The sequence below is a fragment of the Cavia porcellus genome, unplaced genomic scaffold (assembly GCF_034190915.1).
Source record: "Cavia porcellus strain 051 isolate PalLab524CR breed Dunkin Hartley unplaced genomic scaffold, mCavPor4.1 scaffold_16, whole genome shotgun sequence".
Taxonomy (NCBI): Eukaryota; Metazoa; Chordata; class Mammalia; order Rodentia; family Caviidae; genus Cavia; species Cavia porcellus.
The window spans coordinates 23,777,661-23,801,093 of record NW_026947499.1 but is presented as its reverse complement, the minus strand read 5'-3'; the positions used below and the strand labels follow the sequence as shown (position 1 = coordinate 23,801,093).

Sequence of the window (23,433 nt, the reverse complement as noted above, 5' to 3'; positions counted from 1 at the left end):
GCCTACAACACAGGGCACCAGGTAGCACTTTTGCAACTCCATAAAGGTTCAACACAAAATTCAGATTGCTGCAGAAGTCCAGCCATTTAATAACAAAAGCTTCCTCACTCTCACCCCATCACAGCACCCTGACAACCACGGGTCCAGTCGTGTGAGTGAGGGCTCAGAAAGCCAGGGTGAATGTAAGTAGAAGAGTGAGAAGGTCTGTCAGGTGCCTGACTCCTGAGAATGCAGAAGGCCTCTCTGCTCAGCCACCAGCAGGGAGCTCCATCCACAGGACCCTGGACAGCCCACACACCCAGAGGGCATGACGGTGCCAGGGCTGGCCAGGGGAAGAAGGGGTGACCAGAACAAATGTGACTGGTCTGCCACCACACTGAGGTCCGTTGGCCTGTCTCTGCCATGTCCAGCTGCCAGGAGGGCCACAAGCCTCATACAGGTCTTGCCTTCTTTGCTTTCTTCTCAGACCTCAGAGCCTCATCATGAGCTTTCCGTTTCTGTGCCAGTTTGTTGGCCTGTGAAGAAGAAAAAGGAACTCAGACTGGGGGTGGGTGGGGTTCGAGGGAGGGGAAGGGGACGGGGAAGAGAATCTTCACTTTTCTACTCAGGTTATTCCTTAAAAATCAGAGCTTGTAGAAAAGCTACCAATTAATCAGGCATACCTCCTCCTGTCTATGGCTCTTTATTATATCATAGGCTCACAAATCAATTACAATCATCCCTGGCTCCCAGAGATGAAGGAACCTCAGCAACAGTCCCATTTACCAGCACAAATCAGGAAAGCTGGATGACATTCACACCTTCACCAGAACTTGCAAGCAAAACTTCCCAGGTCACTGGGCAGTATCTATTTCAGGATTATAGCTACCACACATTTAAGAGTTAGCCTGCAGAGATACTCCAAGGTGGGTAAGGACTCTTTCAAGGAAGTTAGCTCTGAGAATGACTAATATAGTCTAGCTTTATAGGCAGGGACCAGGTCATGTATTGGACATTTTACAACTCGCTTTAAAACCATCTATTGAAAAAAAAAAAACCCAAAACAATCTATATAAAGCATGATACTCCACAAACAATGCCATTATGTGCACAAGAGAAACCTGGAGGACTATTCCTACACATCAGCCCAAATACAAGACTGTGAGCCACTTCTGTGGCATCCATTACAGATTTCTGGGTTGTACATGTTTTGTTTTTTAAATGAGCTTATGTGACTTTGTGAACATGAAAAAAAGAAAATATTGACATTTAACAAAAACTTCTCAATTCCTCCAGGATAACTTTCCTCCCTGAGGCTCAGGAATACCAGGGAGCAGAAGGGGACCAAAGTCCCCGGGAAGGACTGGGCCAAGCAGACAACTTCAGGAAAAGTATATGCGAGATCCAGAGTCTGCCCAGAGGACAGTCTCATCTCCGGCACCCACTCCTACCTCTGAGCTCACTGCATAGCGCAGCCACATCTGCCAGTCTCAGGTAGCAGTGACAGGAACTTACCTCTCGGATTTTGCGCCTCTTGCCAAACATGATCTTTTGGTAAAGATACTTCTCCCGCTTCTTCATCATCATGATGGCCAGGCGCTTGGCCTCACTCTCCTCCTCCTGAGCCAGCCGTTGCTTGTCTTCCAGCTTCACAGTGCCTGCCATCACTCTGGGTTTCTGGGGACACACAGCAGGCATCTGTGGGTGTAGTTTCCCCGGGATACTGCCCTTCTGAACCAGAGGGGCCACTTTCCAGGCAGTGTCTCTGGTCAAACACGCCCATACCTTTTCCTCCATCCTCTGTTCCTCCAGGGCTGCCAGGTGGGCCTCTCCATTCTTCCCCAAATCAGCCTCTACAACTTTCTCCTCCTCTTCATCACCATCACCTTTGTCATCTTCTTCGTTTTCTTCATCCTCCTCCTCCTCCTCCTCCTCCTCCTCCTCATCTTCTGACTCTTTCAAGTTTCCTATGGACAGTTAGTAGCTTATGAGTGCCCTGGTTACCTGCTCTTTTCCTTGCAGAGTGAATGCTGGCCCTATGACTGAGGGACCTGACAGACATGCCAAAGGCAGTTCAAGACTGTACCAACGTAGCCACCTTTGGCCTTTCCCCACAGGTACAGCTGCCTTCAGATGAACTTACAAGGCCTCCAACCCCCACTTCTGAACTTTGTTGTCTATGTGAACATGGATAACTACTCTACACTGTTCTGCTCAGTTAGTCTGAATGTAAGATGCAATCTTACCATCTGACTGTAAGATGCAAATGGTCCCTTCCCTACCCCTAAGCTTTACCCAAAGCAGGGCTCCAAGGAGTGTCAGCTGCTGTTGCCTATTCCCTAGAGTCTGTAACTCTGTAGCCAAGGGAAATGGCTACATCAAGGAGTGTGCCCGCCCTGGTGCTGGCCCTCTCCCACTTACCTGGATCCTCTCCTCGCTGAAGAGCCAGCAGCTTCAGCTTCTCTGGTGGAATATAATCCCCTTCCTTCTCAGACACGAAGGGTGAAAGGTGCGGGGGTAGCTGCACCCCTGGAAAGTACTCTGCCACAGGGAGGAGGAGCCGGGCATTGACACAGTCAAATACCCACTGGGGCTGCACATAGTACCTGGTGCAGAATGGCCAGCAAAGACAGGTCACAAGGGATTAATTGTGAAGTCCAGCTCCTCAGCAGAGCCCTTTGAGACAGATCCCTCCCTGAGTAGCCACGAGGGCCTTGGGCCTACCTGCCGATGACAGGGGTTTGCTGTCCAGGCCGATCCACAATCTGGTGGGTAATGCAGGGGTCTGTGACATCATAGGTGGCCCCAATGCACAAAGATTTGTCCCAGGACACGTCCCCCCCGAAACTTCTACAAGGATAGGAACAGACCACAAATGCCCCCAGGCATGAGCTGCCTGCTATAGGATCCAACTCTCTGGGATGTGTTGGCCACCCAGCCCACAAATTCACCCTTTGTGGAGAGAATCCATCCCCACCCTGGACTCTCCAGTCTATGCCAATACCTCCAGTAAATGGCCCAGCAGGGACCTCAGCTGGCAATACAGCGAGGGTAACCTTCGTTGAGCGCTTCCTAGGTGCTCGGGCAAGCCCATTTAAACAGATGCCATCCCCATGTTACTCACACGTACCCACGGCAGGACCCAGACTGGCATGCAGCCAATGACACAGGCTAGCCCAGAGTCTGCCTACCTGATGATAAAGGTCAGGGCCTCTCGGGGCACCTCACGGTTCAGGAAGAACTTTAGGCCTTCAAAGAGCTTCTTGTGTTTTTCTTGAGCCAACAGCTCTTTCCTGCGATTTTCTTCCTGTACTGCCATTTCCTGCCGAAGCCAGGTCTCAAGTCATTCACTTCCCCAGGGGTGGGGGTGGGGGTGGGTAAGAGAGTGGAGGTGGGGGTGGGGGTAGGGGCTGAAGGTGACTCCCTTTCAAGCTTCTTTCTAGATATGGCCCCTATGCCCAGTCCCACCCCTCTTGCAGAAGGCAGCATTGTGCTTACGCCATCAGCAGGAAACTCGTCAGCCTCAGCTTCCTCCTCTGCTGCGGGAACCACCACACGGGCCAGGCTGGCACTGAGAGCCGCCAGTTTCTACAGGACAGAAGCAAAGTGGCAGTGCTACCTACGTGCAGGTGGGTACCCTGCTGACGTGTGGCTAGGGTGGAGAGAAGCAGTGATAGCTCTGGGCCTGCCCTAAGACCACCAACCACTCAAGTTGCCCTTACCCAAGGTCAGAACTCCAGAGGTGCTGGAGACAGGGATTATTCCCTTGGAGACACCGAGCTGAACCCCTGAAATCCCTCTCACCTCCATGGCGCTCTCAGAGTCCAATGCATAGGTATCTTCCTTCGCCTTCACTTCTGTTTGGGCCTGACTCTCGAGCTGGGGAGCAGAGGGAAAGTCAGATGAGAACAGCCTCAGCCCCTCACATCCATGTGCGAATAGAAAGGCTCAGGCTGGGTATGGTAGCCTATTATCACAGCACTTGGGTGGCTGAGGCAGGAGGATCCCTGTTGGTCCAAGGCCAGCCCGAATTACTAATGAGAGCCCATCTCATAAAACCAGTGGGGAGGGAAAGGAGGAAGGGGCCCTACCTTTGGTGGATAGTGGAGGTTGAGCGACTGGTAGAGGCGGAAGTTGACAAAGCCCAGTAAGGTGGTGTAGAACTCAGTGAAAGTGGCCATGACCCTGTAGTCCACATCTGTCGGGTGCTGGGGGCACAAGAGATGCATCAGAAGGATTCAAGGTTGGGATTGTGGCACACCCCCATTCATCAGCATTCTTGACACTAGGGAGGCTCAGGATAGGTTTCCCAGGGATAGGGCTATGCTGGAGGCCGATGCCAGACCTTCACATGGTACAGTAGTGACACTTTTCCCCCAGAAGAGAAGGGTCCAAGGTGTTCTTATAACTGCCTGACCTCTGCTTCCATCTCTCAAGCCTCAGCACACACTTCTGTCCTGAAAGTGACCTCCAACCCAAGGAGCTCAAGCCCTTTCCATCATCCCTCCCAACATCTGTTCAATGGTTCCTGGAGCCAGAGCCGGCTGAGAACAAGAGGGCAGGTCTCCAGCACACAGCCCAGTCCATGGCCCAGAAGGGCAACAGACCTCAGTGGGAAGTGCCTTGCAAAGGCCGTCCATACACTGGGAAGAGCCCTGGGAGAGATGTCCACATTTCAGTGACCTCTCCTCAAGCCCATACAGGAAGTAAAACCTGAAGGCCCAGCTCGAGTGCAGGGAGCCCCTGGGAAATGACAGGCAGAATCACTATTCGCTCAGAGCAGAGGCAGTCAGATTCATGAGCTGCCTACCCACCAAGCATGGTTCATCTTTGCCCTGAGCAGGTGATGAGACCTGGACCATTGTACCTCAACTCTCAACTTGTCCAACCCTCTAGAACCAGGGAGGTCAACCCAACTCTGAGGGCCCCAGGGTTGAACAAGAGAATTTTTCAAGAAACATCAAAATTAGTCACGAGCATGGCATCCCTTTGCTGCTGGGTATACTGAGGCTCTGAGTTATCTCTTCACTGACAGGCAGTGAGTGATGTGTGCTGTGGGGGTTCTGCCTGGTCCCTTGATGGGCCTGCTGGGCATTTGGATACCAAGCCCATACCTACACAGCATGGAACTGAGAAGAGCACCCCCTACTTTCTCCCACCCCCCAGTCTACAGAGAGCATTGCTACTCAGGAAAGGGGCATACCAGGGCCTCACTACAGCCAAGGACTGGCTGTTCATCTTTGGCTAAAGGAAGCAGTGGTGACCAGCTGGTCAGGAAGGGGGACTAGACAGCTGTGCCCTTCCCCCCGAGCCAGCTGTGTGGAGGCTGTCCCTCCACAGGGCCCTATTCACCACTCGGGAAGGCACACAAAGACCAGTCTGAGTAGCACGGGGGTGGGACATCAGAGAACAGGAAGGACAGAGAAAAGCAGGAAGGAAGGAGGAGGAGGGATGCAGAGAGGAAGAGGGAAGGACCATAGGCTCTGGCTACCTAAATCTGCCCCAGGGGTGGCACAGGGACTGCCAAAGTTCACCTCTCACCCACAGTGCTATACCCAGCCCTAGAACTCCCCAGGGCACCTGAAGGTAACCCAGGCAGCAGCAGCCCATTACCTCAACAAGACTGTCGGCCTTACCTGCTGTCTATAGAAGACACCAGCTCCTGCTATGAAGAAGCAGAAAGGCAGGCTAAGGGCAGGCCACAGAATAAGTCAGGTGGCTGGGCCAAGACAGACCCTTGGGGACACTAGAGGCCAATGAAGCCTCCACTGGAGGCAAAACTAGCATTTCTCTGTCAGACCCTGGCAAGAACCCCCCAAAACTTAAAGAGACGTCAATAAGAGGCAGGGCCATGTTAAGTGCTTTCCCCCACCCCCACCTCTAGGGTCACCCCATTCTCCAGTTGTGGGGAGAATGGGATGGGGGAGCAGAAGCAGAAACGAAACAGCTTGCCAGGATCAGAGTTGTCAGTGACAGATTGGGGATGAGGACCCTATGGGTGTGAAGGCATACATACATTCACCCAAAGTGGCTCACACTTTTCATTCAGCCCCAAGAGTGAAGCACAGGGCACTTAAGATTTCTTCTCCCTTAAATTCTCATGACAGGGCTTAGAACTCTAATTGAATGAGGCACCGATGAGTTGAGCATGTCTGAGGTCATCCAGGTGATGTGTGCTGGAGCTGGGAGAGCTTGAGGACACCTGTTCTTAATTAGGCTTAATGCTAGGCTCTGAATATCTACTTATCACATTGGAAATCCTACAATGGACAGTGTGACGGAGAGCTACAGGGCTGTGCAGCACATTCCCCGTCCTACTTCCAACTGGAGCCAACAATCAGGAACTCAGCATGTGCTGGACTCCTCAGGACAGTAAGTCTGTCCTGCATACATTCATGTTCATCCAGGACCCAGCACAAGACCTTCCCTATGGGCACACTCACATCATGGGAGAAGGCATAGGGTGTGATCCACACAATGGGCTGCCCCAGCACCTCGGCCTGGTAGTAAATGCCTTTGATGGACAGGAAGACCTGAGGGGAGAGGGACAGACAATGTGGTGACAGCCACAAGTGGCAGGGGAGGGCAAGCAGGCTCCCTGGCACCCAGCTCACCTTTCTCAGGGCACGGGCAGCAATGATGTAATGCAGAAACTCCACAGTAAGCCGGCGGCACAGGTGGATGGTCTGCACATGGCACTTGCCTGTCCGTGGGAAGGTGGAAAAGAGGAAGCACATGGACAGGGCGTCATCCAGGTCCCGCAGAGCATCGATGAATGTAGGGTACCTGAGGGCCATGGGGGCTGTGCTCGTGAGTTTATTCAGCCTGGGCTCCAAGAGGATCCTGATTTCCATCCTCTACGCCATCGGTCACCCCAGAGGTACCATTCCCCCAGCTTGGCCTTGCCAGCGTCACTCCTCGACCTACCGGCACTCAAGCTGACTGCAGACCTGGAACTGCTCTAGGAGGAATCACTGAGCTCTGAAGGCCAGAGAAATTCCAGTGGGAACCCCAAGTCACCCCACCACAGACCTGGCCTTGACCACTGCTCTATGAAAGTAGACAGAGTTAGTGGCTCTCTGATCCTTTTTGAAGATAAAAACCTTTAGTTCAAAGATGATCTATAGAAGGTCCACAAAGGAAAAGAAATGGGCAGCTGCCTCGTGGGCCTGGGAGGAATGTGTGTCTGGGCCTAGGCACAGATCACTACAGTGGGGTATGTCTTTCTTGACTCTCATCACTCAGGTTCATCTACTAGACAGAATCAATTAGAACCAGAGGTAAAAATGCTGCAAAAAGGTAAAGTACTCCTTCAGGTAAAAGTGAGACCTGAAGGAGTCTAGGAAGAGACAGAACAAGGAAGTATTTCTAGGAACACTGTAGGAAATGAGGAAGCTGTGGAAAACTAGTCACCCTAGGTGGAATCTACCACTGTGTGGCTGCCCAGCTGAGGGACTGAGGTGCAGGGCATAGAGAACACACTGAACCACAAGTAATGAATGACAGCTGGGTTCCAGTACCATGTACCCCAGGGCAGGTAACTTTGCCACAGCCAACCCCAACTTCATCTGGAAAATGATACTGCCTCACCATTTTCCAGATGACACTACAAGACCAGACTGGTGATTTAAACTGGGCCATTGCAGCAATCTAGAAATGCTCTGTGCACAAGTGGACAGACGGAATTTCTGGCCTCTCCCAACATCCCTGCAGCTGGACCAGCCTCTAGAGTTTCTGACCTCCAAACTCCCTTCCAAGAAGCTTCCTTTGGAGAGGCTTTGCTATTTCATAAAGGACTCTGAAGAACTTGGGACTGTCACTCACTGCAGTAAGTCAGGAGAGGTCTGCTAGATTTCAAACCCAAGCAGGGATGGAGGCAACAAAAGAACCATCTGGGGCTCTCAGTGCAGAGGCAGAAATCTCAATTGCCCCTCTCTGGTCCTTTGCAGTTTCATAATTCCTCAGCTTGAGGAACACTTGTAGAAATGGCACTAGTCATTGCTAGGCCACCTGATTTTCTTTCTTAAGCTCTGATTCCAGTTAAGGGGATGCTAGTGCCAGCTGATATATGAATCCAGAGGCTTGAGTGCCTCTCTATTTATCTGTTGCACAGAACAGCTACGCAATAGGCAAGACAGGAAAGAACATCATCTTTGTGTTTGTGATGGGCACTGTCCAACTGCCCAGTTCATGGCCACAATACTGGGATAAAAACATCATGAACCTAGCTTCTAGGCCAGGGCCATTCCCAGGATAGCTCATACTGACATGAACAGAGCCTAGGCCACCTATTCTGCAGCTACGTGTACTTGGACCATTAGCCCAGAAGAAAAGAGGCAGTCACTAGTTTACTGTTTCTGAACTTGACCACTACTGACACCTTGGGATAGACTGCTGTTACAGAGCTTGTTCTGGGTAATGTAACAACAACCCTGGCTTTATCTACAGGAAACTAAAAGCACTCCAGACATTGCTAAATGTCCACTGGAGAGGCAACATGACTCTGGTTAAGTATCATTGATTCTGCACATGAATTACAGGGACTTCCCATGCCTCACATGTCTCATCATGTATTCCACATGTAGCCCCAGAGGTCTCACTCTCTCCTACCACAAGGCCATGCACTTCCTCCTGCTTGAATGTGGTTCCCCCAAGTGGCTCAAACATCATTCTCCAGAGACAACTCCTCTGACAGGTATGTCACTGACACACCTCCTCCAGTTCCTTGCATGCTGCCTATATCCCTCATGGTACTCAGCACAATTTGCAATCACTATGGTGACTTGTCAGTTTGGATTTGGGTCTGTCTCCTCACAAGGATGTGCACTCTCTGAACACAGTCTTGGTCTTGTCCTTGACCATCCTCAATGAGAGGACAGAGGCAGGCAGGGAAGACAGTAGTGCTCTGAGCAGTGCCTGACTCACCGCTCCTTGATGATATGGTCAAGTTTGTAGTTAGGCTTATTGTCCTTCAGACGCTCCACAGTGTTCCACTCGCTTTTCCCATAGGCCTTCCGGAGCTTCCGAACAAACACCTGGAAAGTAGGAAGGGACCACTGCGGCTGTACCAAGGACTGCTGGTCACTTTCTTCCACAGACGATGAATCCAAGGGGTGGGCAGCCTCTCACTGCCTCCAGAAGCTGGCCTTGGCCGTCTGGCTATAGATCAGCCCCCTCAGCCAAGGATGTGCACAGCAGTCAGAGCACCCGATTGACCTACGATGACTTGAGCTGGACCAAGATACCTCCTTTAATGACGCACAGCAATAACCACTCACAGATACGTTGATGCCATGTTTACAAGGGAAGAAAACAAGGCAGATAAGCCCCACTTTCTAGCTGAAAAAGAGGCAAAGTGATGTGCCACTGAGAAAGAACAGAGTCAGACGGGCTGGGCCTTGTTCCTAACTCGTCAGCATCAGCCTGGTCTTCCAACTCATCTGATAACTTCCTTCAAAGAACTTCTGTTCAAGCCCACCTTTAGGACTTCCCAGAAGCTCAAACAGCATCTGGGATGACAAACAGCAGCTCAGAAACAGTCATCTCCCACCATGGGCCCACTATCAATATCAAGTCTGCAACTACGCTGCTCAGTCTCATGTTGGCCACCAGATGGCACCCCTCTGCTCAGCCAGACCCTGCTCCCAGGCGGAAGCGTCAGTAGCTAGTCTACTTTTTCAGTTATTTCCATTTGGTAAAAATAGGTTTCTGTTGTCCCTGTGGTATTTGAGCAGTGAATGATATCTGTCTGTGGAATGGAACACTCAGTCTCCTGGGAGTAACCTCAGAAAGAACCAGATTAAGAGCTGTTTCTTTAGGCAATGTACCAGAAAGACCCTGAAATAGCACAATCTTCACCTCAGGACCAAAAAAATGTAATCTTTTAGTAAAGAACCAGGGGAAACTGTTAATAGGGAAAGCACTAATTATTGGCCAGTTCTGTGCAAATGATTTCCAGACATGCAATCTCAGTGAATCTTTGAGACATCCTTTTGAGACCAAATGATCTCTTCCTTCAAATACACTTGCTCAGAGAGGCTGGCAAGCTGCATAAGATCACAGTTAGTGAGTCACAGAGTAGTGCGTAAAGGAGACCCTTCCAGACATTCAGCCTAGGCTTCCTCACCTTGTATTCCCGAAATTTGTTAACAATGGGTTCATGGAGGAGAAACTTGATGTCTTTAATGAGATAAAAAGTTCGGGGTGCTGTGGAGCCCTTGTTAACTTTCTTCTTATGTTTGGGTTCATGGGGATAAATGCCCTTCAGGATGCACAGTCGCCTAGAAGACAGAAGCCGTAAGTCATGTGAGTAAAGGTATAAAGCATTGGCCACACATGAGCCTGGAAATCAACAGTGAACAGGGAGCTCAGGAGCTCTCCACTGAGAGCTCACATCCTAATGCAGGAGTTTCAGAATCACAGGTTTTCACACAAATGCGTAATAGAGTCTGTCATAAACCCAGAAAGGAAACAAACAGGATCTTGAGAGGGCAGGCCCTGGAAGCCTTACTGAAAAATCAACATTTCAGCCACATAAGGGGCAAGCCAGGTATGGTGCTGTAAACCTGTAATCCCAGCTTCTTGAGAGGCTAATGCAGAGAATTTCAAATTGAAGGCCAATTTAGCAAGAGCCTGTCTCATAAAATAAAAAGAGCAAGGAGTGTTGTGGCAGCACTCTCTGGGTTTAATCTCTAGTACTAGAAAAAGGAAAAAAAACCTCAACAAAACGTAGAAGGATACGCGTCCTAAAAAGGACAAAGATCATAAGGTTGGAAAGTGTGGGGCATGTACAAAGGACTAGGCCTAAAAGTGAGCTGGGAGAGGCTGCTGAGGCCAGGGTTGACCCAGTGGCAGAGCCCACAGGCTATACTTGATTCTACAAGAACCCTCAGCTGCAGGATCATTGGTCTCTTCTACCAAAATAGAGTGGCAAAGATTCCACCAACTCATTCTGCAGACCCAGTTCTCCTCAAATTACCCCTGGACCATACCTGGCACAGCACATCCCACTAAAGCAAAGCCAGGTGACAAAGAGGAAGAATAACAGAATATTAGTCTACAGAAGCACAAGGTGAGACCAGGAGGCAGCTGAGTTTTCATTGTGCATTTCACAGCACAGGCTCCCCAAGGACCCAATTCTACTCCTTTCAATCTCACCTGAAGTCTGCCAGGCTCAGCTGCAGCTTCTTGCGGGCTTTGTTTCGGGTGATGTAGTTGGTGGCAGAGCCTCGTTCATACTTAGGGAAGGAAAAAACAATTCTCTGTTAGCAATACTTAAATGACAGACATCAAACTCTGGCCATGCCTAATTCCAGAGGCAACTATCACTCTGGACAAGTGGCCATGATGTAACTGGAATAGTAAACCTGGAGGGAGAGAGCTGGCCTATCTCAATGAGCTCTCCTGTACTATCCTTGTGGTTTTCAACATAAAGGACACACACTGGACTATGAGGTGTTGTGACTCTGATGATGTGCCAAGTACTTAGCACTAGTTCTACGTACTGGCCAGTACAGATACTGCTTTTGACATATTATTTAATTCTCACAACCCCCTGAGATAGGTGCCATTAGACCCCCAATTTCACAGAGGAAACAAGTTCAGTGAAACAACCTGTCCACATTACATAGCTTTTTAAAAGCTGGGGCTGGGGTTCAAAGCCAGGTACAAGTCCCAAAGTCTGTGCTCTTAACTGCTAAACCAGTGTTCTCAATCTCCAATCTCCCCCATTAATATCCTTTTACCAGCTAGGCAAGATGGTGCACGCCTGTAATCCCAGGACATTTGGGATTGTTTCAGAAGGCTGAAACAAGGGGACTGCTGCAAGCTTGAGACCAGCCTGGGCTACAAAGTAAATTCAATGACAACCTGAATTGCATAGTGAAATCCTGTCTCAAAAACAAACACCCTTTATCACAAGACTTTTTTGGACAGCCCCACAGTTCATTCTTTTCTCTCCACAGCCCCATGAAATACTAATAGCACAGATATACTACAGATTTGCTTATATAATGTGGCCCTTTTGAGAGGGCCACAAGCCACTGCAATATCTAGGCTACGCCCCCCCCCAACCAATTTTGCTCTTTTGGGGACAGCATCTTGGCAGAAAATGCATGCCTTGCCAATCGTTCAGGTCACTGCTGAGGCAGTGAGGATCACAAGTTCAAGCCGAAACCATATTTCAAAATAAAATTATTAAGGGCTGGGGACCTGGCTCAGTATTCCCCATATTCATTCCCAGTACTGGAGGAAAAATAAATAAATAAAAGAAAAAGAAAATATATGCCACAAAACATAAGCCACAGCCTTTGCCTTCTCCCATTTTCAGGAGACAGTAACAGGTCCTCTTCACATGTTCAAAACTAGACACTATAAGAGCAATAAAGATAAAACAAAAATGAAAAAAAATAGTCTCTACATATCCTCAAGCATGTTGCCCTGTGCAACCATCTGAATGTCTGTGGTGTTAAGATGCTGCCTCACACTCACATCTCAGTATGCTTAATAAAAGCAGTGCACTGTACCAAACAGCCTGCAATGCTAACCATGCAAATGTCCCTTCCAAAAGTCTACTCTGGAATAAGACAGACGGTCTCTAAGACTTCCCATCTCTTGAGAGTCAAACCTGTAGTCTCCTATATGTTTATGATAACTTCACATTCATGAAACATACCATTCATTCTTTCCTTCAGACATTCAATAATTGTATGAAGGGCCATGCTAAATGTTGGGAATATAAAGATAAACTTCAGACTGTATCACAACATTCAGTTTTCATAGGAGTGTTTTCTACTATCCTGTGCCACATATATCTCTGTCAAACATTCATGGGATAACTGGTTCTCAACAGGATGCCTTTACTTCCTGGGTACATGTGCGGAGTAGAGGAAGAGAATTCAACAATGTCTGCAGACCATTTTTGGTTGTTTGGTCCTACTGGGACCTAAAAGGTGGGTTAACAATATTGTTAAACATCTTACAATGCACAGGACAACTCTTCTCACAACAAAGAATTATTTGGCTCAAAATGTCAATATGGTTCTAAAACCCAGCTTTTTTTAGGCCTTCCCTACCTTTTGGTCATGGTATTTAGTTTCCAACACCAGGCTTGCTCGCTAAAGACTCTTACTTCCCCAGAAGCTATCAAGCATGTTTCGCTCTTTCAGATTTGAAAGCAAGAGTTATGCCTTGAAGAAAACTTCCAAGACGTCACTAACTAGAATACGCATTGTTTTACAGTCTCGACCTCATTCCTCATTGGTTTCCTTCTCAGTATTTAAAAATCTGTGGTCATTTTATTTGCTTATTTTTGTGCCCATCTTCCCAGTACGCCAGAAAGCAAACTCGGGGAAAGCAGAGACCACCTATGATTGTTTGTTTTCGTAACGGTGCCTTGATTCAATCAAAAGGACGCAAGTCTTAGAAATGAACCGTACGTTCTGTTGCGCAGTTTGCAAAATGTCTTCCTACGACTCGGCCTGCGTTTGGGGTGAAGCAATGTTTTGTAACTATTTCGATAGAAATATCTTCGCAGTTCTTTCCTAGATTTCAGACGAACACTGCAGTACAGTGCTAGCCCATCCTCCAATCCCTTCTCATGGCTGTCCCCGCCTCCTTGATCCTATCGTTCCTGCCCCACAAGGAGCCAAAACCAGGGAAAGATGATTGTAGGCTCCGCCACTCCCGGTCTTCCACTTCCCGAAAACTTCCGAGTCTCTGCCACTCACCTTCTTCTTCTCCAAGCCTCCCATGACTCCACGTCTAAGATTCTATCAGGTCCGCGCGGACAGAGAGCGCCACTTCCTCTCGCACGTGCCCTGCTTAGGACCCCGAGGACCCCCTGACGCCTCTAATCTGTGCGGGCTGCCCAATAAGGTGCCTGAACAGATCCAGAAAAAGGAGAAGCTTTATAATCGCCTTTACAACCAAAGTCTCTAAAAACAAATCACTAGATACACATTTTGAGATTTTTTTCCCACTCGTATCCCTGTTATAGACAGTTCAGACTCAGGCATTTTTATAATCACCCTAGTGAAAATTGCTTAGCAAAGCGAACCTAATTGCATGTTGGGTTGGAGAGAGGCCGAAGACCAGGGGACAACGCAGTGCCTTCTGGGATATGAGGGGAACCATGTTCCTGGAGCTGGCGGAAATCGTGTTGTTAAGGCAACGGTTGCTAGGCGTCATTGGAGCCTCGCTGGCGTGGCAAGTGCAATTAGTTTACTTTTTTTTTTTTTTTTAGGTCTAGTGTTTTTTATTTTATTTTACTTTGTTTTTTATTTTTGGTCTTTTGAGACAGCGTCTCCCTACGCAGTTTAGGCTGGTCTTAAGCTCACTTTGTAGCCCATGCTGGTCTTGAACTCGCAACAATCCTCTTGTCTTAGTTTCCTGAGGGCTGAAATTACAGGCGTGCGCCACCACGTCCTTTTTTTTTTTTTTTTAATTATTATTAAATTGGCACATTTTAGATATATAATGATAACATTCATCATAGATAATTTGTACCTGTACATGATATAGTTTGATACCAGTTTGCTTTTTGCCTTCAGCTTCTGTGTTGTTTTTTTGCTCTCATGAAGATAAAATAGAGCAAAATCGATTTTTTCTTCTCAGAGGTAGCCTCAGAGGCTGCTTACATTTTCTAACCTTTAGCAGCGAACTGAAAAACAAAAGGCAGGGCAGAGTTACACGATTCATGGTGTAAATTCCATATTGTGCTTCCAAAGGGATATTTGCATGATGTATTTAAATATTCATGCCAGTTTTAGGTAATGTAGTCTGGGAAATAAATACAACTCTAAAATCCTTGTGGGGTGTGATGGTGCACACCTGTAATCCCAGCACTCTGAAGGCTGAGGGAGGAGGATCACTAAGCTTGAGGCCACCCTGGGCTACCTAGTGAAACCTTGTCTCAAAAACAAAAAGTAAAACAAACAAACAAAAAAACCCCGAAAAATAACTCTAAAGTTCTTGGTGTCTTTTTCCTTGGAGCTTCCAAACTCCATTTGGAAAATCCTTCCAAAGTTTAAATTTGAGGCTTCTATGAATGTGACGTGATGGAAGATCATGGTCATAGAAGTCATCCATTGTAGGTATGAACAAATGCTAAGCATTGGTTAATGCTTGTTTCAAACAATTTGGATTTTTTTTCCTACTTTAAAGTTAGAACAACAATCCCAGAAATTCTATAAACAATGAAATATGGAAACTGGACATGAAAGGGTGAGCTGGCAAAAGGCTTCCTGAGAGATGTGGGGAAAACCAGGGGCTGATGTTCACAGCAGAAGATCGATGAGGGAGATTTTGAAAGAAACTGAGGTCAGGGCTTGAGGTTGTGGGTTCCATCCCCAGCACCACCAAAGGCACACAAAACAAAGCTGAAGACAAAAGAGCTGATAAAGAAGGGAAGGAGAGGACTGGGGATTTAGCTTAGTCGCACAAGCACCTGCCTGCAAGCTCTAAGTCTTGAGTTCAATCCTTGTACAAAAAAAAAAAAAAAAAAAAAAAAAGGAAAGGATACCTGGGCAAGAGGAAAAAGTTCAGAGAATCCAGAGAACTTCAAAAAGTCCATGATGAAGCTGAGCGTGGTGGTAGAGGAGGATTGCTATGAGTTCAAAGCTAGCCTGGGCTACATAGCAAAATCTTGTCTAAAACAAACAAACAAAACAACAAAAAACCCACAAAAAGTTCTTTATGACTGGAACCCAGAGGTATGATGGAAGGAGGAGTGTGATGGGCAGGAGAGGTCAGCAATATTAGGCTCATGAAGGAAACACAGGAGCAGGGCTAATGTCATAGGCATGTGATCTGGGCAACCAACAGGGTCCTTGCACTTGGTCCAGTGCTCTGTCACTGTCTTGAGATTCATAATAATTTTTAAAGAAAAGGCCTTGTATTTTCTTTTTTGTGTGTGTTTTTGAGAAAGGGTCTTGCTATGCAGTTCAGGCTGGCATTGAACTTACTTTGTAGCCCAGGCTGGTTTCAAACTCACAACAATCCTCCTGCCTCAGCCTCCTGAGTGCTGGAATTACAGGCATGAGCCACCACACCTGGCTAAGGCCCTGTATTTTCATCTTGTACTAACCCTCACGAATCACATAGCTAGGGATTGGGAGTGTGGCTCAAGGGTAGAGTACTTGCCTGGAATGTGAAAAGCTTCTGATTCTCAGCACCACGAAAAACAAAACAATCATGCAGTTGATCCTTCATAGAAGTCATTCACAAAAAGATGAACTCTGTTTTGCTCACATTAAGGGATTGGGGAAGACATAATTAGAGATATTCTGGTCTGGAGCTAAAATAGAAGTAATCTAGGAAGCACATTTTACAAGTAGGGAAACTGAGGCTCAAGGAAAGGAAGTTTCTGCTGAACTCATACATAGCGAATAGACACAGGCACACAACTCTTAGGTCCCTTCTCTCTGTTATGAAAGGCAATTGAAATAACATCTCAAAACAGAGGGGCAGGGTTGGAGTTGTAGCTCAGTGCAGAGGCCCTGGGTTCAATCCCCAAGAATTGGAAAAGAAAAAGAAAAAAAAAAAAAAGCTTTCTAATATGGTGTAATGCCAGACTTCTGTCACCATCACACTGAAGAGCCCAGTCTCTGCAGGTGGACACTCCTGGTTTTCTTCCAATGTTGGCAAAGCCACCTTTGATGTATCTCTCTTCCCCTGTAAAACTGGACAATTTTAACTGTTTGGTATAGTTGTTTAAATACTTTAAAAATAGATAATGGTGAGCTGGGTGTGGTGGCTCACGCTGTAATCCCAGACTTGGGAGGCTGAGGTGGAGGATCGTTGCGAGTTCGAGACCAGCCTGGGCTACAAAGTGAGCTTAAGGCCAGCCTGAACTGCATAGTGAGACCCCGTCTCAAAAAAGACAAAAAAAAAAAAAAAAAAAAAAAAAAAAAAAAAAAAAAGAAAAGAAAAAGAAAAAGAATGGTGGAAGTGTGACACTATATATTTGTTTAAACCAACAGAATGTCACAGCATAAAGAGTGGATTTTCATGTAATACCTCTGAGCCAAAAAGAAAAATCATTAGGAGGTTGGTAAAATCCCAGAATGAATGCAGACTGTGACAAAATAATCTGACAGTTTAACAAATGTATAAAATACACTCACGGAAGTGGCAGGAAGTCAAATATCAGTAGCTTGTAAGAAATTAAAATAGTAAGACCGGGTATATAGCTGAGCAGCACAGCGGCTGCCTGGCAAGCAAACGCGAGGTAATGAGTTCAAGCCCCTGTACCAAACAAATTAAAATATGCGGCCCAACAAAGATCCAGGGCGCGGGACGCGCACCCTTCTGCAGTGGCCATCGCCACAGAATGCTCCTCTGCATCTTCTCAGCCTTAGACACTGATCCCGGCGTTGGGCGAGCTGTGGGCAGCCGGACTGCTGCTAGGCAGAAAGAGGGCGGCCTCGTGGGCGGCCGTCGCGCTCCCGGGCCCAGGGTGGACGCTGCGCGTGCTGCCTCTTGCAGCGGATGTTCGGCCCGGCGGGTGCAGGAGCTCGGGGCTGCGAGGAGCTGCACACTTCCTCTGGCCGCTCAGGCTAGTGTGGGACGGTGGCTCGAGGCTCGAGCAACGGGCTGGGACGTGGGGAGCCGGCGTCGCGCTGGGCCTGGACACCACTGCAGCCTCCCGGTCCAGCTAGTGGCAGGTACGAGGGAGGAAGCGCTCCGTAAGCGGGGCTTGCAGAAGCTGCAAGTTAGGAGCTCCGTGAGAAAAAGTAAAGTGCTTACCTTTCTGGGCGTCTCTAAGCACTTTAAGGTGATTCCACAGCCAACCTGTTTGTCTGGACAATTCTATTAAATTTCTTTTCTAACCCTGAGTAGCCCAGAAGGGTTAATTTGCAAAGAAAGTGGCTGCTGCACCTGGAGCGAGAACCAAAAGAGTTGGGTAACCTGAGATTACCTGCTTGATGAGAAGGATGTGTTTGAGGTTCCCATACACAACTTATCAAATCGGAAGATGGAAGGCTGATTTATACTGGAATTTGGCCTGTGCAGTATTTGGTATGAAATGTTTCTCTTATTCTCCAAGTGTGATCAACATTACATTTCTACCATACGTTTCTCACAAAGTTGTATTTGGAAGTCTGCCTTTGCAAATCCTCTATTTTATGGTATTACAGGGAGCTTTACAGTGATCACCCCAGTACTGCTTTATTTTCTTGCAAAAGGCTATGTCATTTGGTTGAACCATGAGGCCACAACGAACACTTATAAAGCCATTACTTACAATATTGTGTTTCTAGAAACGAGCAGTATTTCACCAGATTGACATGAAGATTCCAGACAGCACACACATGTTTACCACATTTTATGCTAAAACAAAATCACCGTAAATCCAGTGGTCTTTCCAAACCCTGAAGACTATAACCATGTAATGGGTTATGACAAACCATTTACCTACGATATAGAAGAAGACAGTGAAAAGAAACCGATTGAGGATGAGAAATGAACCTATTATTTTTATGTTTGTTCTTAAATGTAATTTATGTTTCCAAGTATAAGATTGCCTTTACTTTTGTATTGTTAGTCATTGTTAAAAATAATTTGAAACTACCATAGCTTCTATAACTTTTCAGAGAATGATTCTTTATAATAGAGCAAACTATGTTTGAAAACTTAAAAATGCTGTCATGTTTATTTTTTTAAATTAATTTACCGTGGACTGGGGATATAGCTCAGCATCTGCCTGACAAATGTGAACTCATGAGTTTGAGTCCCAGTACCAAATTAAAAAAAATTAATTGATCATATATGTGAGTGTTTATATCTAGTCTCTCAATTCTATTCCATTGTTCTCTGTGCCTAAAAGTAGCTTTGCAGGAATATTTGAAATCATTGTGTGCCTTCTAATTTTGTTTTTCCTTTTCAATATTGTTTTGACTGTTAAAGTCCCCTTGCAAATCCATGTGAATTGAAAATAAGCTCTTTTATTTCTGAAAAAACGAACAGGAAAAAGCCATTAGAATTTTGATAAAGGTTGTATTGAATCTGTAGATTACTCGGACTAATATGCCATCTTAGCAATAGTACATTATGGGCTGGGGGTTTAGCTTAGTGGTGTAAGTGCCTGTCCTGGAAAGTGCCAGGTTATGAGTTCAATACCTGATACCAACAAAAAACAATAGTATAATTTCCAATCTGAGGGGCTGAGTATTTAGCTCAACAGCATAAGCGCCTGCCTTTCAAGCATGTGGTTGTGAGTTCAGTTCCTGGTACCGGTAAAAAAAAAAAAAAAAAAAAAAAAAAGAATTTCCAATCTGAGAACACAGATGTATTTCCATTTATTTAGATTCTCTTTAATCATGCAGTAATGCTTTTCAGTATACAGCTCTCTTGCCTCCTTTGTTAAATTTATTTGAAAGTATTTTAGTCTTTTGAATGCTACTGTAAATAATACTTTTTTCTATTTGCTGTCTGTATCATTCACTGCTGGAGTAAAGAAACAGCTGAATTGTTTTGTGTTCATCTGGTATTGGTAGCTTTGCCAAATTTATTTTATTGTAATATTTATATATTATAATATTTAAATATTATATTTATATAATATTTTAACAGGTTGGGTGTGTGTGTTTGGGATTTTCTTTGTTTAGGATCGTGTCACCTGAAAATAGAGATAGCTTTATCTGCTTTTCAGTTTTGTTTATTTATTTTATTTTGGTACTAGGGATTGAACTCATAACCTCATGCTTGCCAGGCAAGTGCTGTACTGCTGAGCTATATCCCCACTCCATCTGTTTTAATTTTGATGCCTTTTTTTCTTAGTTTCTCTGGTTAGGGCATTGGATACAACAATGCTGAACAGCTCTATTGAGAGCAAGCATCCCTGTCATGTTCCTCGTTTTTTTTTTTTCAGAGTTAGAGCTTTTACCTTCCAGTATGATGTTAACTGTGAGTTTTTCATAAATGGCTTTTATCACATTGAGGAAATTATATTTTATTTCTAGTTCCCTGAATGTTTTATTTTATTTATGAAATGATTAGGCTTTTTGTCAAATGCTATTTCTGCATTAATTGAGATAATCTTGTGGGGTTTGTATTTTGTTTACTAATGTGATGTTTTTCATTAATTTTTTTTTTTTTTTTGTCTTTTTGAGACAGGGTCTCGCTGTGCAGTTCAGGCTGGCCTTGAGCTCACTGTGTAGCCCAGGTTGGTCTCGAACGAACTTGCAACAATCCTCCTGCCTCAGCCTCCCGAGTGCTGGGATTACAGGCGTGAGCCACCATGCCCGGGTTTCATTAATTTTTTATGTTGAATCTTTTTGCATTTCTGTGATGTCCTAATTGATTGCGGTGTATAATTCTTTTAGTAAGCTATTGGACTCAATTTTGTAGTGTATTGTGGAGGATTTTTGCCCCTCTATTGATGAGGGACATTAATCGGTAGTTTTCTTGTGGTATCTTTGTCTGGCTTTTACAAGGGAAAGACTGGCTTCATAGGATAAGTTAGAAAATGTGCCCTCTTCTTTTAGTCTCTCTCTCTCTCTCTCTCTCTCTCTGTCTCTCTTCTGTGTGTGTGTGTGTGTGTGTGTGTGTGTGTGTGTGTGTGTGTGTTACAAGGAACTGAACCAAGATCCTTCACAATGAACCACATCCTAGGCCCCCCATTTTTGGCAGTGCTAGGAATTGAACCAAGCACTTCGAGTGTGTTAAACACACTCAAAGCAGACTGAGTTACATCCCAAACTCTTCTGTGTCTTTGGAAGAGTTTGAAAAGGACTGACATTCAATCCTCAGTTGTTGGTGTAACTAACTAATAAGGCTGTCTGATTCTGGATTTTTCTTTGTTGGGAGGATTCTGTTTACTAATTTACTCTATTTTCTTGTTATATGCAGGATCAGATTTTTCACCTATTCAAAAGTAAAATTGTGCGTTTCTATCATTTGTTCATTTCATTTAGGCTATATTTGTTGGCTTATGATAGTTTATACTATTTTTTTTTTTTGGAGACAAGGTCTCACTTTGCAGTTCAGGCTGTCCTTCAACTCATTATGTAGCCCAGACTGACCTCAAACTCACAGATCCTTCTGCCTCAGGCTCCCAAGGGCTGGAATTATAGACGTGGATCTTTTTTAATGTAGACGAGAGACCAGGGGATATACATGAATCCTCCTGTCTTTCACTGTGTAATATCCTGCTTGCCATAGGACTCTGTCGTGAATGCAATTACCAGATGTTGCCCCTTGATTTTGGATCTCTTAACAGTAGCTCCAGAATCCCTCACTGGTTTGCATCTAAGGCTAAGTGGAGATACTGTATTACAAGCCCCTTACATGCAATGGCTTAATATTTGCATAGACCCTTCCCTTTAAATCATCTTATAATATCTAGTACATATAAATGTGCAAATCATTCCATCTTTATTGTTTAGGGAACAATGATTAAAAAGTCTGTACATGTTCAGTACAGATACTATTTTTTCTATAAATTTTTTTTCTGAGACAAGATCTCACTCTGTCACTCAGGATGTCCTTAAACTCACTATGTAGCACACGCTAACCTCAAACTCCCAGCAATCCCCCTGCCTCACCCTCCTGAGTGCTAGGATTACAGGCATGCACCATTGAACCTGGACTTTTCTGAATATTTTTGATCCATTGTTGATTGTACTATAAATACAGAGCCCATGGATAGGGAGAGCTGGCTGTACATCACTCCAAAAGCCAGACAAATCCCAGTGCTTTTGGTTGTCATGTTGCTAGTTTCCAAAGTCTGAACTTTAGCATGTTAGGTAGGCCAGTACCTACAAATGTGGTGCTCAGCCATGTTGGAACCTTGGGAACTTACCCCAGAATCTGATCTGTGCTCTATTTGGTTTTCTTTCAGAGGTAAGTTTCCTTATCCCTTTACATAAGGGCAATTAGCTAGACAAATATGTACAGATTTAAGCCTCCCCGTGTGTCTGACAAGTGTATTGTACACATTTTTTCTAGGAGGCTACATGGAGCACTCCCAGGAAAATTTCATTTCCTGACACAATATGCTTTCTTTATATCTAGCTTCTTTCTCTTCCTCTTCCTTCTTTTTTGGTACCAGGGATTGAACTTATGACCTCACGCTTGCCAGGCAGGAGCTTATGCCACTGAGCTAAATCCCCAATCCTGTTTAGCTTATTTTATTGAATATTATCTTTGCAAAATTCATCCATACTATTTACAAATGTTCATTCATTCTCACTGCTATATGGAATTTGTCCATTCTATGTTTGGTGGGGATTAGGTAATGTAAAAATTCACCAGCTATGGATATAGGCAGCAAGTCACAAGATAGCCATCACTTCTCTTTTAAATTTTAATATATTTTATTTGATGTAATATATCCAAAATATCATTGTTTTAATATGTAACCCATGAAACATTCACTAATAAACTACTTTCATTTATTTTCATTCTAAGTTCAGTGGATACTGCAATTATAACTGGTCCTATTTCAAATGCTCACTGACGACATGTGGTCATAGCTACCATATGGGCAGCACAGCGATAGACTGGTGACAGAAATCCAAATCAATCAGGATAAATACTACCATTGAAAAGTAAAGTGGGCTTTTGTGTATACATTAGTAGCTGATACCAAAAGTACATAAAACATCTTAATTCCTTTTCATGCTCTTTTTTTCCCTCTCTTGGTCCTCTTTCCTTTTGCAAATGATCTAACTCCTATTTCCTATTATTTATCTTTTATATTTTGTTCATTATTTATATTTTTGGCTTCTCGTATAAGAGAATTTATGGGAAATTTGAGCTTGTGTGTCATTTATTTTACTTACCATTATGGCCTCAAAGTATACACATTTTCCTACAAATGACTCAAGTTTATCTTTCTTTATGACACAATAGTACTCCATGGTATATAAATACATTTTCTTTATCCATTCACTTATTGATCATAAGTTGACACATAGGCTGTTTCCAACATTTAGCTATTAAGAATTGTAGTGTTGGGGATGGGGGTATAACTCAGTGGCACAGCACCTGCCTGTCAGGACAAGGTCGTGAGTCACACCTGTAATCCCAGGATTTGGAAGGCTGAGGTAAGGAGGATCATTGCGAGTTTGAGACCAGTCTGGGCTACAAGTGAGCACAAGGCCAGCCTGCACTGCATAGGGTGACCCCGTCTCAAAAGATTATTTTTTTTTTTTAAACTGGAGATCGAACTCATAACCTCACACTTGCCAGGCAGGCATTTGTGCTGCTGAGCTAAATCCCCAGCCCTGTTTGTTGATTCTTGATGTTTTATTTCTTGTGCAAATGGAGTTTGTTCAGAAAGTTCTTGCCTCTCATTATGTTTTTAAGAATTTTACATACATTTGCTTTCAGCAGATAAAATGTTTTTGTTTTAACATTTAAGTATATGATCTATTTTGATATTAGTTTAGTATATAGTAAGAGAGAAAGTTCTAGATTCAAATCTTCTAGCCAGGCAAGATGGTGCATGCC

The 23,433-nt window shown here is 45.2% G+C and overlaps 1 protein-coding gene and 1 pseudogene across 2 annotated transcripts; one reads left to right on the top strand and one right to left on the bottom strand.

Moving 5' to 3' along the window:
• Positions 1-59: 59 nt before the first annotated feature.
• Positions 60-13,861, bottom strand: Pes1 (pescadillo ribosomal biogenesis factor 1). 2 transcript variants are annotated; one of them, XM_063225944.1, is made up of 15 exons: positions 13,707-13,861; positions 11,137-11,216; positions 10,106-10,259; positions 8,905-9,014; positions 6,594-6,765; positions 6,423-6,512; positions 4,071-4,187; positions 3,784-3,858; positions 3,478-3,567; positions 3,171-3,301; positions 2,704-2,829; positions 2,401-2,585; positions 1,765-1,946; positions 1,495-1,677; positions 60-515 (listed from the first exon to the last, which is right to left on the bottom strand). In XM_063225944.1, exons 1-15 carry the CDS (start codon positions 13,728-13,730, stop codon positions 432-434), a joined length of 1,803 nt encoding a protein of 600 aa, XP_063082014.1. In that variant the 5' UTR covers positions 13,731-13,861; the 3' UTR covers positions 60-431. The 2 variants fall into 2 exon arrangements, with proteins under 2 accessions (XP_063082014.1, XP_003478362.1); XM_003478314.5 differs by having other exon boundaries at positions 1,495-1,656; positions 13,707-13,860.
• Positions 13,862-17,308: 3,447 nt separating this feature from the next.
• LOC100722483 (transmembrane protein 70, mitochondrial-like) lies at positions 17,309-18,746 on the top strand (annotated as a pseudogene).
• Positions 18,747-23,433: the final 4,687 nt, after the last annotated feature.

Coding starts and splice junctions, on each gene's coding strand:
- Pes1 (XM_063225944.1), bottom strand. CDS start 13,730: ATGGGAGGCTTGGAGAAGAAGAAG. Junction 1,947..2,400: donor TCAGCGAGGAGAGGATCCAG/GTAAGTGGGAGA, acceptor AACTGTCCATAG/GAAACTTGAAAGAGTCAGAA. Junction 1,678..1,764: donor AACAGAGGATGGAGGAAAAG/GTATGGGCGTGT, acceptor CTACACCCACAG/ATGCCTGCTGTGTGTCCCCA.